At 46.5% G+C, this 23250-nt stretch overlaps 1 protein-coding gene across 1 annotated transcript in view; it reads left to right on the forward strand.

Moving 5' to 3' along the window:
• DNAH9 (dynein axonemal heavy chain 9) overlaps positions 1-23250 on the forward strand; it is a 169583-nt gene that overhangs the window by 42231 nt on the left and 104102 nt on the right. Inside the window, exons 29-41 of the mRNA XM_086762087.1 lie at positions 1488-1645; positions 1933-2071; positions 3347-3634; positions 4121-4331; positions 6622-6749; positions 7220-7328; positions 7883-8030; positions 9629-9803; positions 14121-14294; positions 15026-15233; positions 18402-18567; positions 19731-19833; positions 20981-21220. Coding sequence (XP_086618213.1) covers positions 1488-1645; positions 1933-2071; positions 3347-3634; positions 4121-4331; positions 6622-6749; positions 7220-7328; positions 7883-8030; positions 9629-9803; positions 14121-14294; positions 15026-15233; positions 18402-18567; positions 19731-19833; positions 20981-21220 — 2247 coding nt within the window. The remainder of the gene's footprint in view (positions 1-1487; positions 1646-1932; positions 2072-3346; positions 3635-4120; positions 4332-6621; positions 6750-7219; positions 7329-7882; positions 8031-9628; positions 9804-14120; positions 14295-15025; positions 15234-18401; positions 18568-19730; positions 19834-20980; positions 21221-23250) is intronic.

A 23250-nucleotide genomic window follows, 5' to 3' on the forward strand; every position in this document is an offset into this window, starting at 1 on the left:
TTCAGTGTTGAAAATTGAGATGCTGAAGTATCTAAGTTCTTTTGGGCACTAGTGTTAACAGAGTGCAGGTTGTAGGACCTCAGTGTGTGACTGAGGTGCTGAATTCTTCCTAGACCTTCTGTTGGACTTGATATTGCAGAAAAAAAGATCTAGAGCCCAGAAGTTTCTACACTTTTGTAAATGTTTCAGTCAAAGACCTTGTTCTGAAGGCCTCCATGAACTCCTCACTCTTCTCATCTCTCTTTCACTCATAATTGCTACCTTATGTGATGTCCCAAAGAAGCCCCAGGCGAGTACAGCAGTTTATATATCGTTCCCTCTCAATTTCTCTTCCGCCAGGTTCTAGTTTAAGGTTGTCATTGAAAAAAGTCTTTGAGGATCTTAAAATAAAAAGAGAAGCTGAACAAAAGAAGCCCAGATATGACTCAACTGCTAATGATTCCCTCGCTCCTGGCTGGAGCGCAGCATCTGAAGAAAGCAGCAAGGCTGTCATTCCATCATCATGTCTCCTGGCTGCTATTAGGAGTGTAACCATGGCGATGTTTAATTGGCTGTCTTAGTCATGCAGCTAATGTCGATATGGTTCCTTACAGAGGAAAATTCGATTAATTGCTTAGCTTTAAGATGGCAAACAGCACCAAGGTTAGAGTAGTGAATGTAGAGAGATTTCTCCCTTGCTGAAGTGCTGTTTGCAAGAAGGTGATCTAGTTTTAATAAACTTACTGTCTTTGGGAGGTGAGGAATGAGAAGAACAAAGCAGCAATGAGGAAAATGTAAAAGACAATGCGATATTTAGTGAGTGAAGGTGTCAGGGGACATCTTAGTTTCTGCCTTGTGGTTTTGGTTTTAAATTGCATATCTGATGTCCCAAAATCTTTAAAAGCAATATAAAATGATCAGTTTGCAATTGAGCCTGTGTTGTGTCAGAGTCTTGGACTGCATCTGGGTGTTGGCTGTTTTGTGGATGCCTGGACAGCCCTGCATCTCATCTCAGGCATCTGGCCTCCTACTAGGTTGGGAAGTTGAAAGAGATGATTTGACTTTTGGTGGTGTTTTTGCTGTGAGATGTGCTGAGAAGTGTCTAAGTGTCCCAGAGATTATGTCAAAAGTCAAAGTGAGACACAGGCAGCTTTGGAGGCATTCCTTTCTACTGAGCTGCTCTTCCTCACCCATGTCCGTTATTGTCCTACAGAGTAATGGTGCAAATTATTGCAACTCCTTTGCAAGTTTAACTGCCCTGTCTCGTCAGCCCTCTTTTTTTTTTTTTTTTTTTTGCTTTGTCAGAGTTTGATTGTGATGGGAGCTTGGTGTTGCCACACAGATTTACCTCAAACAGTGTATAAAGCTTTATATGGTCAGTAAAAAACCAAAGCAAACCAGTGATAAGCCCCAGTTGTCATGGGGCCAAGTGTAAGGAAGGCAGCACTCTTGTCTGGTGTGTTTTTCATAACTGAGTGCCAATACTGTAACACTGTCTTGGTTCCTAGGTGAAGAGTGTGCAGGATGCAATACGGGAGAAGAAGAAATCCTTCAATTTTCTTGGAGAAGACATTAACTTGGTTCCCTCTGTAGGCATTTTCATCACCATGAACCCTGGTTATGCGGGGCGAACTGAGCTGCCTGAGAATTTAAAAGCTCTCTTCAGGTGAGTCCAGATCAAGGTTTGAGACCTGTATTAGAAGACTGGCGGCAATTGTCTTTTGGAACATCTAGGCTTATCTTCATTTCCCTGGGGAGTTCACTTGCATTGGAGATTCACAGATAGTTTCAGCCTTGTACAACAAGCCTGGATCTGGGAATTCACATGCAGAAGGCAGTGTGTGACCTGGCTCACTGGAGAAGACCTGGAAGATAAAGCTGCAAATCCACTGCCCCTAAGACCTGTAGTCAGTAAATACTTGTTCTGCAATCTTTTCCTGCCTGTCTTTTTAGGCCATGCGCAATGGTCGTGCCAGACTTTGAGCTGATCTGTGAGATTATGTTGGTGGCCGAGGGATTCATCGAGGCTCGGGCATTAGCCAGGAAGTTCATTACTCTGTACCAGCTCTGCAAAGAGCTCCTGTCCAAGCAGGTGAGCCTACTTCTGTGGTTGGATGGTACGATGAAGTCTGTTGATCTCCAAAATCAGCAGGAACATGTGCTCTGCCCCTCACCTCCATGGCTAAAGCTTCACAGCTTTTATTTAATGACTGCATTTGTGCTAGCTGCTGGGAGAAGAGAAGGTTTGTGATCATCAGAGTAATGAAATTTTCAAACTGCAGGAACTGCAGGGATAAAAGTATTTGACCTGCTGCATTAATGGGAGAGATTTTCTGGTGGGTTCAAATGACACTGTGTTAGGGGTAGTATTCAGTGACCCTTTGCTTTCCAGTCTCTTAATTCTTATTGATTCTCCTGCCTGCAACGGGTTTATGAAGTACATCCCTCTCTGAGTTCAGCCTAATAGTTCTCTGTCAGGTCAGGTGTTGACCAAGTAAGGTTGTTTCCAGTGCAAAGCTCCAATTAATCAGATTTTTCCTTGTCATCGTTTGCTGGACACGATAAAAGCTGGGTCTGGAGAAGAGTTGTATCGGGACTCCAAATGGAAAACCCGATCTTGGCTGTGCCAGCATGAGGCTAGGTGGGAGACGACTTGTCACAGAAACTTTCTGCTGTGTCTTAGAGGTCTTGGTGGAAGCCATGGCCTCCCACACAAAGCAGTCAGCTGTCAAGCTGCGCTCTGGAGGGTCTTGACAGAGCAGAAATATAAAGAGTTGCTTGTCAGCTTGAGAGTTCCTCGTATGCCTCTTTGTAGTTCTTTTCTAGCAACGTCCTTACTGGCCTCTGCTTGGTGGACTGCCTCTGGGACCAAACATGCTGGTAATCTTATGATAAGCAGGATGGAGAAACTTGGATTTTGGGGCCTCATAAGGGACTAAGAAATCTTTCACCTTGGTAGCTCCTGCAGATCCAGGGGTCTGGCTGGCCTTGCTTTAGCTGCTTTATGTTTTAGGAGAAACAAATTCCTTAGGTTTCTGGTCTGCAAGTCCTACTGCTGTCTTACTGCCAACTTTGAGCCCATGTGATGGTATGAACAGCTGAATTATTTGGCTCTTTAATACTGTCCCTGTTGCGAATCTTACCTGCTGAAGTAGAAATTGGGTAACTAAGGCTGGTGGAGGTCTCTGGCCATGATGCAAACAGCAGATTTGAATATATTTGCATTGCTGATATGCCTGGGAATTTGGGACTGCTGGTTTGTACTCCTTCATAGTGGTATACTGTCTAAGCATAAACTCATCTCTCCACCTTTTTTTTTTTGTTTGTTTGTTTGGTTTTTTTTGTTGTTCCCCCCCCCGCTATATAGGATCATTACGACTGGGGCTTGCGTGCAATCAAGTCGGTGCTGGTTGTCGCTGGCTCCCTCAAACGAGATGACCCAGAGCGACCCGAAGACCAGGTTCTGATGCGCTCGCTTCGTGACTTTAACATCCCCAAGATTGTGACTGATGATGTGCCAGTGTTTATGGGGCTGATTGGGGACCTTTTCCCTGCGCTGGATGTGCCTCGGAAGCGTGACCTGAATTTTGAGTCGTTTGTGAGGCAGGCTGTGCTGGACCTCCGGCTGCAGGCTGAGGACAACTTTGTGCTCAAAGTAAGACCAAGCAATCTTCAGCTGTACCTGCACCACCGTCAAATCATTTGGGTTTTCTCAACCATCTTTGGTTGAGAAAGAGGGCTACAAAGAGGGCTCTGCGCAATTTTCCCCTTGCAGGCAGACCTTGATGGAGGGCAGTCAGCTATGCTGGGTCTGATGTAGTGGCACCTGCCTCTAAAGCCAGCATTGGCTCGGTCTCTGAGTTTACAAAGGTGCCAACTCTTGTAAACTCGTGAAAGTTTGGCCCCTGGAGACCAGAGCCTCATTGACTGATGGCTGTCAGATGTAAATAGTGCTGGAGATTTGTCTGCAGGCTGAGGATTTCACCTGTTGTGATTAGAGTGGCTAGATCAAACTCAATGTCAAATCCGTTTGTGTCTCTGGGTCACGTCTTCCTAAAGAAGAGGCCCAACAGAAGCTATTTTGTAGATCTGAACTTCAGTTTGGCATCTTTGTCTAAAATTTGGGAGTGTTTTTTCCCAGGTGGTGCAGCTGGAGGAGCTGCTGATGGTCCGGCACTCTGTCTTCGTGGTGGGTAACGCAGGCACGGGCAAGTCTCAGGTGCTGAGATCCCTGAATAAGACGTACCAGATCATGAAGCGACGTCCTGTCTGGGCAGACCTCAACCCCAAAGCAGTCACCAATGATGAGCTTTTCGGCATCATTAACCCAGCAACGAGAGAATGGAAAGATGGTAAATATCTTTTGATGCCTGACTCTGTAGATGAAGCAGCATGTTTTTAATGAACTTGCTGAGCAGCAGCAGGATGCCTGGTCCTTTTATATGCAGGTCTGAAAGCCCAGGTGCTCCTCTGCTGCTCATGGCCATGTGAGAGTTTGTTGTTGATAGGATACATGGGATGTTTTAGCTTTTTTGGTTTTCAGATGGGAAGTATAGTATTAACTTGCTTTACTTTATGGCCATAAGAATAATTATCATTTCTGTTAACATCAACACTTCCTAAATGGGACTGGCAGTTTTTCATGCTTATCAGGACCGGTGATGGAGGAAAGTTCCTTCCTGCCCTATGGCATGCACTGGGGTCCCCCAAAACATGCCATCTCCAGGTTTCCATAGCTGGTAGCACACATGCAGCAGCCTCAAACTGGTGTTTTTCCACATAACATTGCTGCCCAGTCTCTGTAGTGCACCAGCATTTGCCACTCTGTCGATCCTGCTTGCTCCTGAGGAAAATAAGATGAGCATTTAAAACTTGCTGAAGGATTACAGAAATCTGGAGTGAAAATGTTTGGTTGTGACTAATAAGTAAAGGCAGCTTTGATTTACGTGTGCGGCTGGTTTGGGAGGTGGGGAGGTAAGGGAAGACGTTGCCATAAATCACCCTTAGCCAGAAGTCCTGCAGGAGATGAGCTGCCACCCACCTCCCCTGGCCCCCACCACGGACCCCTCCTGACCCACTGCTTTGCGCCATTGCCAGGGTTAATTTCTTTTGAGCTGTATCTGGGGGCCCTAAATCAAAGTGTCAGAGGGAGGTGTGGGGTACGGCTTGAGCTCTGCAGACTGGCTGCAGCAGTGACCGCAGGTCGAGGACTGTGGGTGGCACTGAGCAGCAGGAGGGACATTTTACAGGTGGCTGTGCAGTGGTTTCTAGCCTATAACGTTTCAAGGGAGCTTACGGGACTCCTCCCTGAAGTTTCAAGGCAGATATTTTCTGCATTAACCATTCCTGAAAATTATATTTCTTCTTGTGAAAGACCAGCAAGGCAATCTTCACCACAGCCTAGCATGAGATGATGTGTTCTCTTGTGGACCAACCCCTTCTTCTCCTCTTCCCATTTTCATCCTGTCACTCTTTCGTTGTCAGGAGCTGAAAAGGTTATATATGTTGGGTGGTAAAAGGTCTCAAAAGGGAATCCTAAAAGTGTTCCTTGTAGGACCAAACTCTTCTTATAAATCCAAAGACTGCTCTGTGGTGTGGATGCACAAGGATAGGAGAGCAGCACTTTCCTCTCTGCTGCTGTTGTGTATACGAGGGAAGCATTGATGCTCTGAGACAGTAGCTATTTCTGATACTCATGATGTTAGAGTGATTTCCAAGGCACGTGTCCAGTCGAGGCAGAGCCAGTGAAGTGGTGTGGTGGGTTTTTTTGGGTTCTTCGTGGGGTTTTTTTGGGTTTTTTTTGTTTTTTTTTTTTTTTTTTTTTTTTCTTTTACTCCATCTAAGAATTGGATACCTGTTTCAGGTGAGCTGTTCTGCATTTGTTGTGCACAGGCTTTGTCTTCAATCATATAATGCCACTAGCTGTTCCTGACCTGGATCAGAAAGAAATAGCTTGTCTCAGAGAGAAAAAAAGTGTTCTTGTCACAATTCACCAGGAGAGAGGCTTTTTTTTTTAACATTTGCCTGATGTTTTTTCATGAAGACCAGTGTCTCCCTAGGTATTTTCAACTGTAGAGGAGAGTGATAGTTTTGTGGAGTTTTCATTTGCTCTGCAGTGCTGCTGCTCTGTTCCCAGCCTTCTTGCTCTTAACATTCATTATTTACTCCCCTCGAGACACTGTATCCTCCCTGTCTCCTTGATTTTACTGACATTTTGTTCTGTCATGCAATGTCATTCTGTGCTTGTTCTCCCCTCAATCTCACTAAAGCCATGACCCAGCGTTTAATGCATCTTGATTTCCCTGATAGACTTTGAGCCACAGAAAAACATTTATGAGAATTTCCAAGCCTTATTCAGATGGTTTTCTCTGCATTTGAAATTCATGCCTTCTTTTGCCTCTGAGTATCTGCTCTTCACTTTTCTCATCCCTTAGGATCCTTGGTAGGAGTGAAGCTCATGTGTAGGTCTGCAGTCATTTTCAGCAGATTAGACTCCTACCATGATGTAGTAATATTTATATGCAGGTTCATAAAGGAATGCTTAAGAGGAAGGCATTAATTAGGATAATTTTTAATAAGTTGCTGAATAAAACTCTTAGAGCAGATGGCAACTTCATCCACGTATTCCTGTCACTCTCCCAGGACTGTTTTCATCAATCATGCGAGAGCTGGCCAACATCACCCACGATGGTCCCAAGTGGATAGTACTAGATGGAGATATTGATCCGATGTGGATTGAGTCTCTTAATACTGTGATGGATGATAATAAGGTAACGAATATAAGTTAAGGAAACTGATATTCTTTGACTGCATGGTATGATTCAGCCTAGGAGAAATGCGGATGCTGAAATAACAGCTTCTAGAATAATCCAATTGTGTTTCTTCAGATATACCCGACAATGGTGCATGAAGGGGAAAAAGCTCAAAGCATGTTTTCTTTGGAATTTCCCTTTCCTGGAGATTAGGGCTCATGAGTAATCACAGATACCCTGATCATAACTCCAGGCCCTTTAAAAATAGAGATGGGTCATAATCCTACACCTTTTCCCCCACCCTAAAGCAGTGCTGTACATCCTGTGCCATGGAAGAGAAGAGGGATCATTCTACCACCTGCTAGAAATCAGCTGCTTTGCCTCGAGGAGCTGGGCTGGCAGCAATCAGGCTCTTTCCCGCAAAGTGCTGAATGCTTTTCATTCCTGTTCCCAAGGGAGATGTTAGTCTGTCCGTCTGCCACATACAGGTGCTGACTCTGGCAAGCAATGAGAGGATCCCTCTGAACCCAACGATGCGGCTGGTCTTTGAGATCAGCCACCTGCGCACAGCCACTCCAGCAACTGTGTCCAGAGCAGGTGAGTCCTGACCTGAACTTCACACTGGGATTTTGCATGGACCAAGTAGGATCTAGTGCCATTAACCAGTCTTTTGTTGGCCAACTTGGTTCCTGTTGAAAGTACCTAACCTGGGATCACAGCTGTCTTTGATGGATAGGGTCTGTTCCTGAAAAACGTAGACAAACTAAGGATCCTAACTCCCAATCCATATGTGGAGCTCTCATAATCTTTGAGATTTACCCAGATCTCTCACACTTGATGTGTGATCATGGCTTTAGCATTGCTGAGAGTGCTCCTGTTGTGCAAAGCCCTGTATGGACTTCGTAAGGAGAGGGGCAGTCCCTATCCCAAAGAGCTCCTGATCTTCTGGAGAAGTGCATGAAGTATGGGAGAAAGGAACGAAGGTATCCCCTAGTTTTACACCCGGGAGCAATAACCCAGGGGGCCCAGCTAAACCCAAGTGTATTTGACAGGGTTTGGCTGTGTGAAAGTAGCTGAGAAATTCTGCTGGAGGAAAGGAATAGTCTCTGTTGTGTCCTTACTATATGTTCTCTTGTATCCTGGACCTAAAGGGATCCTATACATCAACCCATCAGATCTGGGCTGGAATCCCCCGGTGAGCAGCTGGATTGACAGGAGAGAGATCCAGTCCGAAAGAGCCAACCTGACCGTTTTGTTTGATAAATACCTGCCAATTTGCCTGGACACCCTCAGAACAAGGTACCATCTGAAGAGTGATTGTATCTCCTGGCGAGGACAGGGGGACACTTGCTGCTTTCCAGACCAGCTGTGCTGTGCTGGGGTTGTGCTGCATGTGGCATGGGTGGCTGGTTTCCTCATGGCCCCCAAGAGCCCTGAGGCTTAAGTTCAGAGAAACAATGGGGCAAGGTTGGGAGAGTTGATGTTCCTGCCCATCCGTTGTTGGTCAGATCTGGTTTTTATCTGATTTTGATTCGATTGCTCCTGTACTTCTTATACCAATTTTGTATCTCTTGGAAAGTAAATCCAGGAAATCCTAAAGATAAAGTTTTTTGGTCTCCTAACCTCCTGACTCAGGTTAGACCTGAGTCCCCTCTACGCCTCATTTTTTGGTAGGGCAGATTTCAGATCACTGCTGAAGGAAAGTTTTCAATATGCAGCATGGAAGGTGGAGAGGGCAGATCCTCTTTTTTTTTTTTTTTTTTTCCTCTCTCTGCTTCTTTTCCTACCCCTTAGTGATGAGAAGCAAGTTGCTGTTTGTGTGAGAGAGTGGGATTGCTTTACAGACAGTTCTGTCGTGAGTTTCTTTCCTGATGTGTTTGAACAAAATGAAGTCAGTCTGTGTGGACGTCCAGCCTGGTGGCACACCAAGCCAACGAACATGAAGGGCTTGGATATTTGGAAGGGCCTTGGTGCTTCTTGGCTTCAAAGTTAGCTTCAAAGCAGTGCCCACAGAGAAGTTGCATGGCTCTTGCTTATCATCACAAGCAACGAGTCTCTTACTCATAGTATGGTGAGGACTGGCCAAAGCAGAGCCCAAACAAAAATGAGTAAAGGAGCTTCTCCCATCCTCCGCTTATTTCCTGTAGTTGCACCTTCACTTAAAAAATAAAATAAAAAAAAAAAAAAATCAGTGTACAGTTAAGCATGGGAGTTGTTGGCCACAGCGAAGATGAGTCAGAATTAGTGATCTTTGGAAGTAGGAGTTAGGCATCTTACTGGGAGACCAAGCTGGTTACAGCTGCTCACAGCAAAGTCCATCGGACACTTCCCACTCTATTTCCTGAATGTTGTTTCAGACCATGAAATTCCGGGGATTAGCTGCAGGCAGCCCTGAGCTGGGTATTTTGGTAGCTTTCTTAATTCAGAAATTGTCGAACCAACCTTTCAAATAGCTGTAATTACTTTATGGAGGACTTCAGCGCTGCTACAATATTAGTTTGGAATTCTGTAAGTGTAGCTTAAATGAATGTAAAATGGCAAGATGAAAGGGTTTATTTTATTACTCCTCTATTTGACCGCTTTTGAACTCTTTGCATTCACAGGAAATCATTGCTTTTAGCAAGTCTTCCGTTTTACCTCTTTCAAGAGGATCAAAGTTTTAAAATGCTTGAAACTTCTGATTACTGTTATTACTTGTGTGTGTGCCGGTACCAGCGGGTTCGAGGGAGGGAATGGCTGTTCTCTTTCCTGCCGTATCCGGGAATGAGATACGCACAGCTGACAAGTGAAATGCTAATATTCTGAAAAAGCATTTCTAGGCTTGTCTTCCTGGCTTGTGAGCGACTGTATTGTGGGACCCAATTATATTTCCTGTGTTTTCAATTTCCTTTTCTTAGGTTTAAGAAGATTATTCCTATTCCTGAGCAGAGTATGGTTCAGATGTTGTGCTACCTCCTGGAATGCCTCCTGACAGAGGAGAACACGCCTCCTGACTGCCCCAAGGAGCTTTATGAACTTTACTTTGTCTTTGCTGCTGTCTGGGCCTTTGGTGGATCAATGTTTCAAGACCAGGTAAGGAGGAAGATGTCACTTCAACATCTTTTACATAGGCCTTTTTCTTTTTCTTTTTCTTTTTTTTTTCTTTATACTTTCCAAAACATAGTGCTATATTGGTAACACTGTTTTCCTGAGGCTCTCATATAGATGATAATCAACTGGAAACCAAAACGCAACAATTCCTTTTGCGAAAGACCTTGTTATCCAGGGTGTAACACCAGAGGAGAACAGCTGAGAAGTCAAGTGATAAAGGCGGATGGAGGTTTGCTTATGCAGACACATTTCAGTGGGGAGAAACGTTGGGTTAATGTTCACAATGTGATCAAATTAAGACTTGTTTGTCAGGTGAATATATCAGAGGAGCAGTCTTTCAGCTATCTGACTGCGCGGGTAGATGTTGTGCTATATAACACAAACCAGCCTGTGTTTTATCACCACTGGCTTTTTGTTAAATGTAGGTGGATGTCAAGAATTGACTGTCCTCAATTTCTCATAGAAGTACCTAAGAAAGAGAGGTGGTTAGTAGGGGAAGATGGGGATTATGTCCTTCTACTTAAGTGGAAGTAGGTAACGGCTCTGCTCTTTGAAATTTTTTTTGCTGGGTGGGAGCATGCTGATGAGGCTGGGGTTGATGGTTGAAGGCACTCAGCTTTCACTCTGGGCAGCCAGCTGTTGGGTGGTTTCTGGCATGAGCTGCTGGGCTCAGTCAAGCTGTTGGTGGATGGATGTCCACACCCAAGACTACAGTGCTGGAGGGTGCAATCTAGAGACCAAGATCTTCTTGGGCCAGGAGGATTAATCAGGCTGTGGTTCAATAGTGGTGTCTCTGACGTTCCAAGTACGCTCATGTCCGAGAGGCAGAGGAAGACAGGGCGCTACTCACCATGCTGCTTCCCACAGTCCATCTATCCTGTGGATTAATTGCAGCTGTCAGCCTCTGAATCCATCAACTTGCACTAGACAAGGTGGGTGTGATCTCTTGCATGGTGATATTATTATGAGACAGTTTTCTCACGGTCAGCATTTGATACTGCATGTTTTCAGCCCCCTTTCATGTCCTGGTCCTTAAAACACGGGAGAAGCACAAACATTTCCAGCTGGGCTTAAGTACACGAACCACACAAATCTTGGGAACGATCTTCTCCAGACTTGCCTGGGGGAAGCAGAGTTGTACTGCTGCCTCTGACCTTCCTGTTCTCTGTCTCTCCTCAATGTCTTGTGCACAGCAGAGGAGAAATGGGTATTTCCTTTCACCATCATGCCCTGTTCTGCCCCGTGTCCTGGCCATGTGGCTCAGCTTGGCACAGCAGGACTGTCTCTTGATTTCCAAGTAATCGGAAAAGCTGCTGCTGTTTTACAGCTTCCAACTGTTAACAGTAATAACGGACAAGACGACAGCTGGCTGTGTGTCAGAGCCTTGCTGCCGACACTGGGGCCACCCTTGGCTCTGCTCCGTGGTTTCATGCCCATTCTTGCAGGATGGCTTCCCACCCTCTATTGGCATTGCTCTTTCCCGATTGGTGGCTGTGGAAGCTGGAGATTTTTAATGTGACTGGTTCAGAGGCAGGCAGGAGAAATTTGTAGACAGGTCTAAGAAGCACCTCTGGCACCTGGAGACCTGGATTTTGGGTCCCAGGTTTTCAGCAGGTGGCACAAGGAGCAATGTGAGTCGCTGCAAAGCCTGAGGGTGGAAGTACATTTGGCATCTGCTGGAGCTGCTCGCTCTGGTTCTGCCCAGTCCCTGCTGGGAACCTGTCAGGCGGTCGCATCTCCTAGTCAGAGGGTACTTCATCCCCAGGTCTAAAGTGTGTCATCCTGATGTGTGGGTCTGCCTGATGATAAGACAAGACATGGCTGTTGAGGGCTCAGAGATCCATATCTGGTCTCTAGTGGGCTTGTGTCAAGCTCTGTTGTCAGGAGTTATGTGGGAGATCTCTACATGGACCTGGGACTGGAGATCCTTCCCCAGCTCAGGTGGAGGCACTGCTGTTCTCAGAGGCTGGTCAAGTGCTCGCTGGGGTCTCTTCGTGTTTTTTCCATGTGCCTCAATGCTAGACCAACATCATCTGCTGGACCCTTTGCATTTCCTTCATGCCAAGGAGCAGATGTTTTGGGAAGTGATAAAAATCACATGTCAAGTTCAGCTTGGTGCTCACCTGGTGCTGTCATGCCTTGTGGCCCTTGAATGACCTGTGGAAAGCAGCTTTCTCAGTGCTTGTGGAGGACTTAACCCTATGTCCCAGCAGGGAAATACTCTGCCTTAGTGTTGTCAGTGCAGGGTGACTTCAAAAAAAAAAAAACCAAAAGAAAAACCAAACCAACAAAACCAACCCCACAACAAAGCCTGGGAAGCACTGCTTGTCCTTGCTTCAGCAGTACAAACTGCTGTCTAATTATAAGAGCTTAGAGCTCCTCGAGCATGTCGGCTGGAGCACGGTTGTATGGCAGATGGAGGCTGCGTTCCCTGCTCTCTAGCAGAGTCGGACCCTGGCATCGCAGGCTTTGCTGCCTGCTGTCCACCCGGCTCCCCACGGAGCGGTGGTCTTGGCACAGGATGCTCTTCCTGGGCCACCATGCGGGTCGCAGGAGGAGCGCTGCGCGGGCCCCGCATCCCGCCGGGAGGTTTAACTTTGAGAATGGGCTGTGCGTTGCTGCTTGTGATGCTCTGTAAATGTTAGAGCTAAGAGTGCGAGGGTACAGCAGTCCGAGTGAGGGGAAGCCTGATGAAAAATGATCCAATATAAAATCTGTTTATTGCTCTCCATTGAAGGTGCCCTTCGTGCTGACCTTTTGCTGCCGAAATGTCAGGAGAAAGTCTGGAAAGCTTCCCGCTACTCTGCGCTTGTCGGTGGGTAGCGGGGCCCCTGTATAAAAACAGATGATGGATTTGCCATTTCCAGGCTCTGAAATTAGCAGAAATCCATATGGGGTTTTTATTAAGGAAGCAATTTGAGTTCAGCACGGTTCCGGCAATGGAGCGGGGCCGCTCGGTTAGGGCGGGCGGGCAGTCCCACGCAATGCAGCTGCAGGCAGTTTGCCTGCGCAGGGGTAAGGGCACCCTTGTGAGAAAGCTTTTAGCAGCGATGCATCTCCCTCTCTGCTGCAGGCCGCTCTGCTGTGGGCGCCGAGGAGTTATAGCAACAGGAGAATGGGGAGTTACAGTTATTCTGCCTCTCCGAATAGCACGAGGCTGCGAAGTCATGGATACTAATAACGTGTTTTTCATATCCTCTGGTTTTTTGATGGATGATGGCTCAGGAGACGTTACAGAGGACATTTGATTCAGTTCATCTTCAAATCCAGGTTTCCTGATGGAGACTGAGCAGTCTCTGGGCAATGTGTTTGTGGTCCCACCCAGGTTTCTGGGCTAGGAAAGCATCTCAAATGGCTATGGAGATGAGAGACCCACAGATGCCTCAGGAAGAAGCTGTGCTATTAAAACTGGCTAAATTATGCATCTGGGGTTTCACAAATATATTTTTAACAGCACTTTTCCCCTCCTTCCCCCACCCGCTTCTCTCCAGAGCAGAAGGCTGTAGTCCCCATTGTCTGCATGGGAAGGGGTTCAGATGGAGTGACTGGCCCAATGTCATACAGGAGACCCAGGGCAGAGGAGGGGGACTAAATGCGTTTTGCAAGTCCTGACCCAGAATCTAAAGCAAGACTGTCACCCCAGCTCTTGGAAAAAAAAAAAAAATTCAGATAGTCCAAAATCTCCATGCATAGAAAGATCTAATGGGGAAAGACAAGAGAGTGGGTGCTTCCAGGGTGATGTGGCAATGCAGGAACAGAGCAGAGCCGAAGGGACATGGTCCCTCTCTGGTGCTTTGGAACACTGGTGTCTGCAGTGCTGCTTCTCCAAAACGTTGTGGCTTGAAAAGAGGCCGGAAGATAACAACTAAGTATTAATAGAGTGGTGTGATTTATGAGGAAAGGCTTTAGCATGCATGCTTTGACTAACCATGACCACAGATGTAGATGGATGTTGTGTCCTTGTCTGTTGGAAGAAGTAGGCACCAAGAATCAATCAAGTGGCCTGTTTAGTCACAGGCACGTATTTCTCTTTTTAAAATTGATCCATCTATCTAATCTCAGGCATACCGAGAGTGATCAACACAGAGGATGAATTATTTAGGTGAATATATAGGAGTGATGAGAAGAAACGAAGAAAATGAAAAATTAGACTTAACAATGTTGTCCTTTTTCTTATTATTATGCTGTAGAATGTATTTTAAGGACTAATCTCACTCTGGTGGACTGCGATAAATAGCATTCTCCATCACTAATGAATTTCTCCAGATTAGCATATTTTCTCCACTTTTTGTCTCGCAGCTTGTTGACTACAGAGTGGAGTTCAGCAAGTGGTGGGTGACAGAATTCAAGACTATCAAGTTTCCCTCTCAGGGCACAGTCTTTGACTTCTACATCGATCCAGAAACAAAGAAGTTTGAGCCTTGGTCTAAACTTATTCCCCAGTTTGAATTTGATCCAGAAATGCCATTACAGGTAGGTGAACCTCACATGCCTTTTGTCTGGGAGAAGTATGTGCATTTGAGTGACTGTACGTGGGCGTTTCAATGAAGTCTCATTATAGGTCAAGCACTTCATGATAAAGATGGCATTCTTTATGATGTACAGCTAAACTGCACATCTTTGTTTACGGTGCTTTGACTGTGAGGACACATCCTCCATCCATCTTCTAAATAAGAGTGATGCAGATGAGGGGCAGGCTGAGAGCCACCTTGGTGACGCAGGGTGCAGGATGGGGCTGCGTTTGGCCTGCAGAGTGAAGCAGGATGCAAGACAAAGTAGTGACAAAGCCCCCAAGACACCATGTCATCATTCTGTGTGGATGAAAATAGGGATTTTTTTTGTGATTTGGGTGAAAAATGAGGCTTTCTGCAGGCAGTGAATTGCATTTGCCAGCTATGTTTTTCTTTCCTTTTAGAATTGCCACAGTGACCAGGTGACTTGTAAAAAATTTTACCATTTTAGTGAAATGTCTGTTTGTGGGGAGATCCAGATGCTGTTCCCAGCATCTAGCTGTCAAGGTTTCATCTATACAGACAGTTTGATTTGAATGGTCGGCAGCAGCATATCGTTCCCTTCCTAGTGCAGTCTAGAAACTGGGGTCACCTCACTCATTCCTGGCTCTCCCAATTTCACTTCTCCCCAGAAGATGGCTCTGGGGTTGAGGTGGGGTGGGGACACTTACCTGCTTGTTATGTCCCTCTCAGGCTTGCCTGGTGCCCACCACCGAGACAGTCCGCGTGCGGTACTTCATGGACAGGCTCCTGGAGCGCCAGCGCCCAGTGATGCTGGTGGGCAATGGTGGCACAGGGAAGTCTGTGCTGGTGGGGGACAAGCTCTCCTCACTGGACACGGATGCGTACGTGGTGAAGAAGGTCCCGTTTAACTACTACACCACCTCTGCCATGCTGCAAGGTAAGATAATGGCTGAGTCATAGGACTTCTGTCTGGCAGGTTACCAAATTCCCAGGCATCTGGCAAGGTTTGGAGTGGGGTGTGCACTGTGGCACTCAGGGAAGGACCCATGGATGAGATTCCTATGTTGTTTGTGGGCACTGCACTGACACCTGCCGTTTCCTAAATCCCACTGTGAAACTCTCGGGGCAGTGGACCCCTGATTTTGAGGAAGATGACATTTTCCAACATAAAGATTTGAATTCTGAGCACCATGACTCCAGTTCAGGGCTGTGCCAAAGCACGTGCTTAAATCTGCTGCTGTTTTGGGCAGAACATAGCTCATGCTTAACTTGAGATGTGTCTTTAATACGCTTGAATTTAAGCCCACGCTGAATAGAATGGGCTCCTTGGCTGGGATCCAAACTGTCCTCAGGGTGCAATGACAGGAATTGCATTCCAATTAGCAGTGAGGATGGTGCTAATGGATACGTGCAGGCTGTAAGCCAGGGCTGCTGGTTCCTGGCGCTGTCCTGCGTGTCCTGCCGCAGCCCAACGTGCTCCCGTGGAGCAGGTCCTGCATCCCCATCACCCCAGGGGCACAGGGCTTGCTGACCCTGGGGAGCTCTGAGCCTCAGGGAGTTGCTGGCCCTGGGGAAGTCCATAAGAATATTGCTGATGAGGATTTTGGCACATCAGTGAAAAATGACGTTTGAGACTTTCTTCCTCTGCAGAGAGCAGCAAGTCATTTTGCGCGCGGATGAAGATGTGGCTGTGAGATTTGTATTGGGAAGCATGATTTATACCTCTTGGCTTGGTTCCCTACTGCTCCTTTTTTAGAGTTAATTTGTCCCTTTTTGTGTAGTTTTGTAAAACATGGATACAAAGCAGTTCTGGATTTTTTTTTTTTTTTTTTTTTTTTTTTTTTTCCACTTAGAGCCTAACCTGAAAGCCAGTAATTTCTTAGACAAAGTGCCTCTTGGTGCAGAGATTTATATGGTGCAGCGTGTGTACCCTTTAGGGGAAGCACAGGTACGTGGTTCAAACCATCCTTGCAGGCCCTGTGGCTCACAGAAATGCCACATCCATAGGGATTAGAAGGAGGCAGACACACTCTGCCCAAACCTGGGGCCAGTTTTTGCACTTTCTTTGCTGTGTTGTGACTGGATACCACTTGTTGCTCTCTCAGCCCATCACCCTGGACCTCTGGGCTGCTGCTGTCTGCTTCGTGTCCTCTCGGACCTCTGCTCCTCCATCAGATGCAGCCCTGGCTTCTGACACTCAGCACCTTTCCACTCCAGATCCACCTTGAGGAAATTGCAATAAATGTTGGTTTTTTTTGGTTTTGGGGGTTTTTTCCCCTGCCTTGACCTACAGCCAGCAGGCCAGAAGGGTCACACTTACTAAGTCTCGTTTGCAGTGACTTTATTTCAGGTGCTGATTTGAGGATGTCAGGATCTCAGAGGCAGAGACGTGGACCTTTTATTATTATTGTGAGATACAACTTTGAATTAAAATGCAACTTTCACAAACATATCACTGATCCCCAGTAATTGCATTTCAGTGTGATGAATCTCCTGCATACTTGTTTAACCTCAAAAAGGGCTGATTTTATATGTTAATTAAGGACTAATTAAATTTAAATTAAATGCTTATTTGAAACACTTGATTTAACTTACTACCAGAAATTTCAAATCTTGTGGTTTTATTGAAAGAGGAGAGAGACTCCACTGAGGAAAGATTCATCATTTTTCTTAGCACAATTCATTCCTTTGTGCAGCAACTGTCTGCAACAAGAAATCAGTTGAATTTTGAGTAGTGGGAAAGACAAGCTGTCTGCAGTGCACCGAAGCAGTGAAAAAATCGGTGTTTTAAAAGATTTGTGGTCTGAAAAAAACCAGAATATAAATCTTCCTTAGTAACTTTTGCACATAATAATGAATGGCTTAAGCGTACATTTTCCGAAGGAGATTTCTGTAAAAATTCCCACTCCCATTGACATTTGCCAGTCTTCCCTAATTACAGAGAATTGCTGCTTACCATGCTGCGTTACAGCACCTTATGGGTTTGTTGACAACTCAGAATTGCGTAAATGAAACAAATTCCACCTCCATCTTCAGGAGAGCAGTGAGCCCCTGAGGCCGGGGATGCTCTCCCAGTAAGCGCACGGCAGAAAACCCATCCCGGGAGCGGGGCAGCGGAGAGCTGCTTCCGTTTGTTTTTCTACTTACGGAGTCGGTAAAGGTTGCTTGGGCTGCAATCAATGAATCAGTAAGCTATAAAACGTTATGTGCAGCAGTGTGGGGTGATTTTTATTAAATATCAGCCCAGTGTTATAAATATTCTCCATGTTTTATAATCTAGATCAACGCATAACCTCAGCCTTCTGCTAAAACAAATTAAAATCTTCCAAAGCTTTGAAATGAGAAACGTTTCTCTCCACACTTTCCCTTGCCTCATGCATGACCCTACTTTAAAACTAGGTGGTAATCTGACATGTTGTGTTGGAACTGAGTGTTGTCACGTTATCTGGAGTTTTGGGTGATGCTGGGGAGGGGATCAGGGAACCTGTGGGTATTTGGTGCATTTAAATGAAAAATATTGTTTTGATTGTTCTGGAGATGTCCAGGAATTTGGCCTCAAAATCACTTATTTCTTTTGTCTAATAGAGGTAAAAAATGCATTTACGTTCACAAAATCAGCTTTGCTTGTGGGCTTCTGTGCCTGCAGCATCTCCCCTGTTCCTTCCCAGTGCCCAGCCACTACTGCCCGTGTTAATGGTGCAGTCGCCGTTCCGCTGGGACAGGCGGCAGAGGATATTCACTGCGCTGTTGTACGGAGCAGAATAACCTCAGCGAGCAAGATTTAGTTTAAAAGAATTGGGTGTCCCAGCTGCTCTATAGCCACAGCTTGGGGACAGGCACCGTCCTGCTGGTGAGCAGCATCCTGTGCCGGGACCACCTCTTCCTCCCAAAAAGCAATGAACAGACCCAGATGCCAGCTGGAGGGAACCAGGGGCTTCCCCCCTGTGCCCTAGGATGAGCCCAGCCTGTCCTGTGCGTAGCTCAGCTCTTCCTGGGGCTGTTGGAGCTGCACACAGCGTGGCATCAAGCTGGGCTGAGAAATTATTTTTATTTTGCAGCAATGACTCCTCCTGTAGCTTAGCTTTGCACCTCTGCCTCCACACAGGGGTGCTCGAGAAGCCTCTGGATAAAAAGGCTGGCAGGAATTACGGCCCTCCGGGTACCAAGAAGCTTGTGTACTTCATCGATGACCTGAACATGCCTGAAGTGGACGCTTACGGGACGGTGCAGCCCCATACACTGATCAGGCAGCATCTGGACTACGGCCACTGGTAAGAGGCTGCTCGGGCTTGGTTGGCCGAGACCTTTTTGTTCAGCCCCAGTGTTGGGGATGGGGTTTGAGAGGAAGTCAAAGCACGGTTCCCTCTTCCCATCCTGTGTTTGCCATCGCATCCTGCTGGGCTGGAGCTTGCTGGGAAGGCTGTGGGTGAACAGAGTGCTGTGTACCCTCAGAGTTTCCACTGTCCCCAGCAAGCAAACTTACCTGCTCATAGCCTGGTTGACAGGAGCTTTGCTCTGCTTTTGCTGCAGCTTGTGACCACGGTCCCAATGCAGAATGGGAGCCCGATGCTCAGCCTTGGCTCCCTGTGAGGCTGAGAGCAGAGGAAGACCGTGGGTTTGGTCTCAGCTGGGATGAATCGCCCCTGCTAGGAGCACCTAATATTGTTATCAGTCAGGCAGCAGCAAACAAGCGTTGTCCAGGCAGAGGGAATTTGAAGGAAAAGCAGCAACGGTGTTTTGGAAGGAGATTGGTGCGTTTTACAGTGTAGCCGGCAGCGCTGCGTGGGACAGGAATATTTGCAGGGGAATACAGGGCAGGCGCTTGGAGCAATTACCAGTCTCCTCAGCTCTGTGCATGCCTCAGCTTGGCCAAAAGCTTCCCAGGCATGGAGACAGCGGAGTGGAGGCAGAAATTTTGGTCTGTGGATGGTTGGAGAAGTCAGGCAGAAAGAGGGCTCTGCTGGTTGCGTGGGAGCGTTGGAGGCACGGTGGGCCACAGCGGGCCGCGTGTCTCCTTCCAGGCACGTCCAGGCTTTCTGCCCATGTTCTCGGCAGTAACCTCGCTGAGTCTGCTCCTGGGCCTGTACCCCTGGCTCTATCAGCAGAGTCCCCGTCCTTCCCCAGGATGGCTCAAACCAGAGGCACGCTTGTGATTTTCTACCATTTCCATGCAAGCGACGTGTACAACCCGAGGGCTTTGCTCAGGGCTCGTTACTAGCTGATAGAAATACTAGCTATGCATTATTCAAGCTGAAAGATTTCCACCAAGAGCAGGACTCGTATGCCATGCCATACACAGGCAAGCCTGCGCCCTGCCTTGGCGAGATACAGGATTTGACCCCACTCAAGTCAAGTGGACGTGTGCCAGGGGAGACGCTGCGGCTGTTGCTCGTGGGCTGTGGTCACTGTGCTGCTGCTTTTGTTTCACCCGAAGGTACGACAGGACCAAGCTGTCACTGAAGGAGATCGCGAATGTGCAGTACGTGTCGTGCATGAACCCGACGGCGGGGAGTTTCACCATCAACCCTCGTCTGCAGGTAAAGGCCTGCACAATGGCTGGCTTTATTTTTGAGTGGGTTATTTAAGCATGAGGCTAGAGGAAAACCCACTGGCAGATCCTGCTATTGTTTTATGAGTAGAAATGGCATGAATCTGTTGAGTGAATGTAATTCTGAATGGTGAAGCAGCAGATTTGCTCCCTTATTCCCTTGTTTGTTTTTCCTCACATTGCCAGACAGCTCAACACCTACTTTCAGGACAGCCTTCTGGTTCATACAGACAGACTTTGCCTTCATTTATCTAATATTTTCCTCTGAAATATAGTTCATTAATGCTTTTTGGTTTCTAAAATTTCCTGATGGACCAGAAGTATGTTCTCCTCTCTAGCAAGGTGCTCTGTTGTGTAAAAATGAAGCATCTCCTGTCTGGAAATGGGTATCTCCTCTGTCTTTGCAAATTCTAAATCTGTAAGGGGTCTTCTGGTAGATGGCACCTTCCAGAGCTTGTTCCCAACAGGCAGCATGGACGTGGCCATCGTATTTTGGCAGGGAGAATGGTAATAGGATGGGGGGAGCCAAGTATTACCACATTCTCAGGAGGAATGGGGCAGGGGCTGCTCTGTTTGCCGGATCAGATGAAGCCATGAAAGTCAGGATTCAGGGAAGCAGGCTCAGAGTAAGAAAGTGAATTTGAAAGGACTGCGAGTTATGATCACTGTTGGTCAGGTTTTTAGGGCTGTAACACAAGGATCAGGTTAAGTCTGTTGAGTTCAAGGCACTGAAGCACAATGTTTGAGACAGCGACTGGGCTTCATCAGAGATCAGTGGGACCTTTGGAGACCTTCAGCTCTTCAGTGGACTAAACTTCCAGCCTAGCAATTGTGAAATGCAGTTGAAAATCTCTTGTTTAGTGAGCAGAATGATGGCACTTGCCAACCATCCTCTACTGGGAAACTGGAAGAAGGATAGTCTTGTTCAGGTGGACTGTAAGTTATAGAATCATAGAGCATCCCAGGTTGGAAGGGATCTCAAAAGATCATCTGGTCCAACCTTTTTTTTGGGAAAGGGAGCCTAGATGAGATTATCTAGCACAGTGTCCAATCACATCAAGCCTCCAAGGGCATTTTGCTTGAGAGGTGATTGCCCATCTCTTTGACCTTTCCATGTCTTCCTTTCTCTTCCTCAGCGTCACTTCTGCGTCTTCGCCCTCTCCATCCCTGGTCAGGATGCTTTGTCCAGGATCTACAGCACCATTTTAATGCAGCACCTGACGAGTGGGAATTTCTCAGGGATTGTGCAAAAATCGGCTCAGCAGCTGATTGCCCTGGCCCTGGGACTGCATCAGAAAGTGGCTGCTACTTTCCTGCCAACAGCTATCAAGTTCCACTACATTTTCAACCTGAGAGACTTCTCCAATATCTTCCAAGTAAGTACGGTTGCTGTCCTGTGGTTCTTAGACCTTGTCCTGAGGCCATGGGAAGTTATGGATATGTGTTCCACTGGCCCAGCTAGCCTTGATGAGCAAAACAGAGTCTCCCACCTAGCAATGACAGAGCATGTGTGTCCCCTGAGTAAAGAGTGACTTCAGGCCTTTTCCTGATTCCTGTTTGGTTTTCCATAGATTCTAGAGCCATCACCCATGGCTTTGAGGAACATCAGTGAGAAGCTTATTTACTTTCCAGCCTCCTGTGGTCAGTGGAGAGGGATGAATAGCTCCAGGAGGAAGTGCAGGTTTTGGGTGGGTTGAAATGTCCTCTGGCTGTAGAAGGGACCAACTGAAGTGATCTTTGGGCTCCTGACTTTGACACTTAAGTGACTGTTGGTGAGTGTGATGAAGCTGGGTTTGTCTTTGTGAGCCTCAGTTCCACATGTGCATGCGTGGGGATCAATGGCACTAATCCACCACACCGGAAAATTATTTTATTGCACTGAAGCAGAGGGTGGATACTGGCCTTGAAGACAGAGGAGCAGTAACTAGTTCCAGTGCTCTGCCTAGAGCCAGTACAGCTTGCTGGCCTATACTGGTACTCCTCTTAGCTTCTCGATGGTCAGGTACTCAGCATGTGCATGAAGGATGGTGTTTAAAGAGTTGACAAACAAAGCAAAACCAGCTTTGACTTAATTGCTGAATCTGAATTACCCCTGGCGCCAGTTCTGTGCCGTTGGGAAGTTATTCAGCTTTAAAGTGTTTTCTTCCAACAGTGGAGAGGCACTTTTTTTTTTTTTTTTTTTTTTTTTTTTTTTTGGTCGCCAGAAATCTCATACTTTGAAGCAGTAGATAGTGCTGCTCAAAGATCCTTTCAGAGTTTCAGGCTGATTAATCAAAGTTTGAGAAAGTTCTCAGCAGCCAAATCAAGATATTTGAAATGCCATAACCTGTTGTAAACCCCCAGTTTGTAATTTGTTGCTGTCCTTATTAATGTCTGTTTTACAAACTGGGTACTGGAAGTTCAGTGCCTTATGATCTGATCTGTCAGCCAGGAGTTGAAGAAATTACAGGCAATGGGAAATCCAAGAACAGCGCCTCGAAAAAGTTAATAACTCCATTGTGCCAAGAAGGAATCAGACCTGTCGCTTGTGCTCAGCTCAACATCAGCAGCCTTTGACATTACATGTGGGTCACGTTAAATCCTGGTTTCTGGTTAATCTGTGCTTTGAAAGGCAGAGAGAGGAAAAAAAAAAAGCATTTCAATGGGAAGCTTTAATTTTAACTGTACTCTGCTTGCAAGGTGCTAAGATTGTGCGATATTGGAAAATGTCCTGCCAGTTCTAGATACTGGGCCAGAGGGTGGGAGCAGCGACAGGAGCTCAGGTGGCTTTTTGTTTATCACATAGCTGCAGGAGTGGAGGAGTCCGGCTTCTTGGTTTCAGAATGTTTATTTAAATTGTAGTTCAATTTTTCTTGAAATCTTCCCTTACATTTTGCTATTTGTTCTTGATTATTTCCTTACCATAAATATTCTTGGGCTTGAGGTCTCCTGATTTCCTATGTAGGTCTGCTGGAACACAATTTTTTTTCCTGAAATTGCGTTGAAAGAAGCTCTGGACTCTGGGAATGCATTTCTATGTGTTCCATTCGTTACATCTTCATATATTCATAATGTAGCTGGAGCTCTCTTGTCCAATCCCCTGCTCAAGCAGGGCCAACTTCATAGTTAAGTTAGGCTGATCAGACAAGCTTTGAATGTTTCCACAGCTGGAGTTCCCATAGCCTCCCTGGCCCTTGTTGCACTGCTAAATCCGCTCTGGTCCCTTGTAACCCTTTGGGCTCCCCAGAAGGTGTTCTCCGTTACTTCCGCTCTGCTGCGGCTCTGTCTGTGGCTGAAGTCCGACACCGCTTTGCCTTGCGTTCCTGTGGCACCTTTTCACGCCTCCGGGTCCCGCTATGCACTGCAGAGTTAAATTGATTGGTGCGCTCCGGGCAATTTACCCTTGATTAAAGAAGACAGATCTCTG

Source organism: Chlamydotis macqueenii, chromosome 18 (assembly GCF_036417535.1).
Source record: "Chlamydotis macqueenii isolate bChlMac1 chromosome 18, bChlMac1.mat, whole genome shotgun sequence".
Classification (NCBI taxonomy): domain Eukaryota; kingdom Metazoa; phylum Chordata; class Aves; order Otidiformes; family Otididae; genus Chlamydotis; species Chlamydotis macqueenii.